This window comes from Manacus vitellinus, unplaced genomic scaffold (genome assembly GCF_001715985.3).
Source record: "Manacus vitellinus isolate BGI_N305 unplaced genomic scaffold, ASM171598v3 scaffold_0_pilon, whole genome shotgun sequence".
Taxonomy (NCBI): Eukaryota; Metazoa; Chordata; class Aves; order Passeriformes; family Pipridae; genus Manacus; species Manacus vitellinus.
Genome location: NW_021938789.1, coordinates 57,992,846 through 57,998,845, shown reverse-complemented (window position 1 = coordinate 57,998,845; position 6,000 = coordinate 57,992,846). Strand labels below are relative to the sequence as shown.

Genomic DNA, 6,000 nt, shown 5'->3' with positions numbered 1-6,000 from the left:
AAAGTGGCACAAAGGCTAATATCAGTCCAGCTCACTTTCTACTGCCTACAGTTTTATGATTCACATTTTCAATTTAATATTCACATCCTCACACCATCAAAGAGCTCAGACACATCTGCAGCATGAAGCCCCTCTAGCTTTACAGGTGAAAATGAGTCATATCATCAAAAGTTAGTATCACGCCTCTGATTCTGAACATACTCTGGAAGACATGTAAGTAGGGAAAATGTATTAGGAATAAGGGGGAGAAAACTGCTAAGAAATCTAATTAAAGAGAAATTTTGGACTGTTATTCAAAAAGCATTATACTGTCTGTACAGTGTGAAAACTCCTGTTTTCCTTAGCAGAAGAAAGGGAAAAAGCCTAGAAATTAAGAGTGAGTTCTCAATCATAATAACAGCAACGTTGTGAATGCTGCCAAATATTAAATGAAGAAAGAATAGGTGTAATCTGTAAACCAAGGACGGATATCAGCAAACTTAAAGCAAACCCACCTTCTATCACTAGCTCAGCAAGAGAGGTCAGCCTAGGAAACTGATTCTTTCAGGCTTTTATACCTTAGTCTCAGAGATTCTCACAACATCTGAAAACACAGCATTGATATTTAAATATCGGTATCGTAAAAACCTAAAGAGTTTTAAAAATAAAACATAGTCATGTAGTTGCTCAGTGTTTCAAGGACAGACAAGTTAGGATTAGGTAAAAAATTCCAAACCTTCTCCCTCAAATTCTCCCGCCTCTTGAGAGGCCAAAGAAACATAAGTTTGAAATATTCCAAGATCACCTCGCTCCTCAGGTGCAGGCATGAGTGTAGGAGTCCACAGTGTGAGTTCTTCTCCCCAGGGGCAAGCACCAAAACAATTGTGTAGGATAAACAGCAAAGTGATACTTCAACCACATTTGTGAAGAATTATGGGCATCTCACCGGTCAAGATGCACAGCTGCCATTGCTGTGGTAAAAGGCCTCAAGCCGATGCCCTCAAACAAAATATCATTACATTAGTTACCAAGTACTCACCATGCCTGTGGCTGCTTCAGCTGTGGCATCAGTGAAGGAGAGTTTGTTATGGGACAGCAAGACCATCAAAGCAGAGCTGAGCTACAGCTCCAGAATCTTTACGGATCTGAGATAATTTTGATGGAGCCATCAAGTTTTCCCCGACTCACATCACTGCTTCAGGCTCCCAGAGGAGTGAGAATTCACATCATTTACCTTCTTGGTGCAGGGTTTTAAATCAGAGATTCTTTTTGAGAATTGTTTTAGCTGCACATCTGTTTTTTGAGAGGTACTAAGAGGCAGTCTGCAATTTTGACCAAGGGTGGTTGGCATCCAGGCACCCTCACAGACACACCGACCCCAGTTTGCTGTTTCACAGGACAGAGTTTACACATCAAAACCGAACAACTTGATTTATTTAAAATTCACCTCAAAATGCATTGTGTTTAGTTTCTTTTTTAAAATGAACATTCAAAGCATCAAAATATTACTAATTTAAAAAGAATCTTTGTTAAGAATAAGATAATTTACATACTGTAGATTGTGGCTGTGAGGGGAGAGAAACAACCGACGGTAGATTAGGCACAGTACTAAGGCCAACATGCCAGAAAACAATGCAGCTCTATGCTCAACTTTTAAATGATCTGGACAAAATAAAACAATTGGGTGGGAAAACTAAACCAACCACTTGCTTGAGGGTGTTTGTGTAAAATGAGAGTGTTAGTAAGTTTTCTATCTAGACCTAACTCATTCATGTATTTAAAAAAATCTCTATCTTCTTCCAAATAACAAAAAAATGTTTCTAAAACCAAGGCAGATTATTATTTGGAACTGGCATAGTAAAATAAAGGATCACAGTATACAGAGCTTAAAATCCTGTACCAGGAAAGAGCAACGAGTGGTTTACAAGGGGATCATTTAGGTATATTATCTAATTTTTAAAAACAGAGATATAAAATATCAGTTGCATAGGGATTTAAATATAAGGCCAAGCAGGAGATTAAAGTAAAATAGAGCTCATAAGAAGGGCACTATGGTGTCAAAACATAGTATTTCCATTTGAATTAACGTCTAATTCAAAATCACAGTATTTTGCTAGTACTACAAAAAGTGAATGTCAAACTGTCCCATTAATCTCAAACTGAAAACTGACATTAGAACTTCTAAATAGTACAAAACTAAAGCTCATTGTCTAAACCTGATCAGTGTATTAGCACAACAGTGCTTGGTACGTACCTGATTTATATACTCTACCTTCTGTAAATAATATAAAGGTTATTTCTTGTTAATAAGTGTGAGATCACAATATTACTGCATGCCATCAGTGGTTTGCAGGCTTACTTGATATTTAATTATTCAGTCTTTGAAAGTGTAAGATCCCACCCTGCAGAATCTTCACCCATTGAACACAGAACACTGTCATTAATAAAATACAATAGAAGTTCCACCACTAACAACTAACATATAAGCCAGGATTGTAGGTCTAAACCCAGTACAGTTCATTATTATTAACTCACAGCAATTTTTGTTAGGAAGGTAACCTGTAGACTTCCAAATAATCTTGTGTGTATTAAATATAAACAAGTATGTAACTAACGGTCCTCTCTTGGCATTTCAAGTAGATTATTCAATTGTGAAAGTACTTCTGCAAAATCAATTTTGAGTTGTTAAAATGAAGTTCAAATATTAATTTCCATATCTACACGTAGCTTAATTAACCTAAAATTGTAAGGAATAGTAGTGTAAGGAAAAAAGAATTCTCCAGATGAATTAGGCATTAAGGTATACTTACTGGGAATACCTGAACCAACATTGTAACTGAAAAAGTGCATAAACATGGTAATACTACAAATGTGTTAACTACAGAACAAAAGGTTTTCTGAAAGCTAAGTGATATTATTTTACATGTTATTTACAGGCTGCGATTTTTCCAGACACCACAGAGCCAATTTATGATCTGAAAAGTTCCTTTGATATATTCAAAGTGTCCCTTGGCTTCCATCCTATTCGGTCAAGAACCTGCTCGCACACCAGTGAATCAGGTGCTGTACAGCTGAACAACACTGCCACTGTGGTTCTGTAATTCTTCAGAATTCAATTCTTCCTGTTCTTTCAAGACAGAGCAGTATTTTCACTTCACGCTTTTCGTAGGTGTTTCAGACTCCGTAGACTGTCTCCCATCAGTCCAGGCCTCTCGTGTGCTCTTCAGTGCTAACGTTTTCTGCTGGTCGACCACCACGTAATCAACTCTCTCGTCTGCCACGCTGCTGCCCGAGCCACTGCTCTTCTTCTGGAAAAGGCAAGGAAGAGGGAAAAACATGGTAAAATAAATTACCAGCAAAAAGTAAGTAGATGTCCCAAACAGACAGAGAACAAGTAGAGGTTTTCCTGAAAGGTCTGACACTGTCTCTTGGATTGACTGTTTGAGAAAGTAGTTAAGCCTTTGACACCATCTCCCACAGCATTCTCCTGGAAAAGCTGGCAGCGCACGGCTTGGACAGGGGCACTCTGTGCTGGGTCAGGAACTGGCTGGAGGGCCGGGCCCAGAGAGTGGTGGTGAACGGTGCTGCATCCAGTTGGTGGCCTGTCACTAGTGGTGTCCCCCAGGGATCAGTGTTGGGCCCAGTTCTGTTTAATATCTTTACTGATGATCTGGATGAGGGGATTGAGTCCATCATCAGCAAATTTGCAGATGACACTAAGTTGGGGGGGAGGGACCATCAGCTGGAAGGCAGGAGGGCTCTGCAGAGGGACCTGGACAGTCTGGAGAGTTGGGCTGAATCCAACGGGATGAGGTTCAACAAGACCAAGTGCTGAGTCCTGCACTTTGGCCACAACAACCCCCTGCAGTGCTACAGGCTGGAGACAGAGTGGCTGGAGAGCAGCCAGGCAGAAAGGGACCTGGGAGTTTGGATTGACAGGAAGCTGAACATGAGCCAGCAGTGTGCCCAGGTGGCCAAGAAGGCCAATGGCATCCTGGCCTGGATCAGGAACAGCGCGGCCAACAGGTCCAGGGAAGTGATTCTTCCCCTGGACTCAGTGCTGGTGAGGCCACACCTGGAGTGCTGTGTCCAGTTCTGGGCCTCTCAGTTCAGGAAGGATATTGAGGTGCTGGAGCAGGTCCAGAGAAGAGCAACAAGGCTGGTGAAGGGGCTGGAGCACAAATCCTATGAGGAGAGGCTGAGGGAGCTCAGCCTGGAGAAGAGGAGGCTTAGGGGAGACCTCATCACTCTCTACAACTCCCTGACAGGAGGTTGTAGCCAGGTGGGGGTTGGTCTCTTCTCCCAGGCAGCTCCCAGTAAGACAAGAGGGCATGGTCTTAAGCTCTGCCAGGGGAGGTTTAGGTTGGATATTAGGAAGAAATTCTTTACAGAGAGGGTAATCAGGTATTGGAATGGGCTGCCCAGGGAAGTGGTGGATTCTCTATCTCTGCAGGTTTTTGAGATGAGACTGGCTGTGGCACTTAGTGCCATGGTCTAGTAACCATGGCAGTGTCTCAGAGGTCTTTTCCAACCTGGCTGACTCTGTGATTCTGGGATTTTGCTGGAGGTTCCCTCTTTCCCAGCAACTACTTGTGAATCGATTTTAAACTCTTGATGGCAGGACTGCAAGAGCTGAAGATCTGCTTACCTTACGAGGTGGGGTAGATTTTCCAGAATCTAGGTCCAGATCTAAATACTCTACTTGTTTGTCTCCTTTAGGTTTTACCATAGGGCTGCTTCCTCCGTCAAGACTGTTGCTTCCAAACAAATTCTGAAATCATAATATAAATAACTTCAGTTACAAATGTATGTGCTAGTGGTCCACATTATCAGATATGCTTATTATAAAACTGCCAAAAGCTTAAAGGTTAAAAAAGTGACTAAGAGCTCTTGCAATCAGTTAAATCATGCAAATTTCATTGACTTTGTAGAACAAGGGGGTATATTCTATGTCAAAACTGGGACAGAGTCAATAGCCAATGGAAGGGAAAAACCCAGAAACCAACCCCCCAAATTTAACGTTGCCACCAAACCCATCTGTGCCTTCCACCTAATGTCCCCTTCATATCATGAGATAAGAATGGAGTGTGCTTTGTTCTTTTCAACTGTAGTTGTTATATCTCAAATTTAGCATTACTTAATTGCCAACTTTTTTATTTCCTTAAATTGCTGTTTAATACCTACAATAATTCCAGTTTTACAGTAGTGGCAAAACTTCAAATGAAACTTTTACATTTCATCCAAAAGTCATCATGATTAAGCTGAAAATCAAAAAGTATTATTCCATTGTTAAGATCAAAATATTAAAACTTTGGAAAATATGTGTAGGGCTGCCTGAAGTGAATTTGCATTGTATATACCTAAATTTCAATTAGCTCAGACTTTTACGACCTCACCTCCTCTGTCCTCTCCCAGCCTGATCCCTCCCTCTTAACAGGTGTTATAGGAACAGTACAATAGAAGGACTCTTCTCTAAAAGATAAAGAAAAAACAGGAAGACAGAGGGCAGCAGTCAGCAAAAAATGAAGAGGAAGGCAGAAGGAAAGACAGAAGGGTAAGGCTGACAGCAACTTGAAAGAAAAAGCAGAATATTGCTGATTTTATTAAATAAAACAGAAGTATGACATGTCCAAACAAGATGCTTCGAAGCTGATGACAGAAAAAGATGAAGAAGTATGGACTCCTTGCTCAGAGTTGCAAAAAATAAAAATTCTCAAAAAGTCTATTTAATAGGCAGATTTTAAAACAAAGGCTGTGAGCTATCTGGAAACATTCTGGTTCTCTAGGAAATAAAATATTTCATGGTTAAAGCTCAATGGGCTGGGCTTTTTAGATTGAATTTAAATTTGTATCATTCAACTCATTTAATATTAAGTGGTAACAAAGGACAACAAACACAAACAATTGATACAAAGTTCATTTTTGTTGCCCAAATTCTCTAAACGAATTTCTGCATATGTAACATACAAAAATCAGATTCTGTATCAATGTTTCCAGTATAAATTAAAAACCAAAAAATAA

General features: G+C 40.2%; 1 protein-coding gene across 3 annotated transcripts in view; it reads right to left on the bottom strand.

Moving 5' to 3' along the window:
- Window positions 1-1,383: 1,383 nt before the first annotated feature.
- GAB1 (GRB2 associated binding protein 1) overlaps window positions 1,384-6,000 on the bottom strand; it is a 72,335-nt gene continuing 67,718 nt past the window's right edge. For all 3 annotated transcript variants that reach the window (XM_029960919.1, XM_018074134.1, XM_018074141.1), the window contains 2 exons: window positions 4,628-4,750; window positions 1,384-3,287 (listed from right to left, as the gene is read on the bottom strand). In XM_029960919.1, coding sequence (XP_029816779.1) covers window positions 3,129-3,287; window positions 4,628-4,750 — 282 coding nt within the window. In that variant the 3' untranslated portion in view covers window positions 1,384-3,128. The remainder of the gene's footprint in view (window positions 3,288-4,627; window positions 4,751-6,000) is intronic.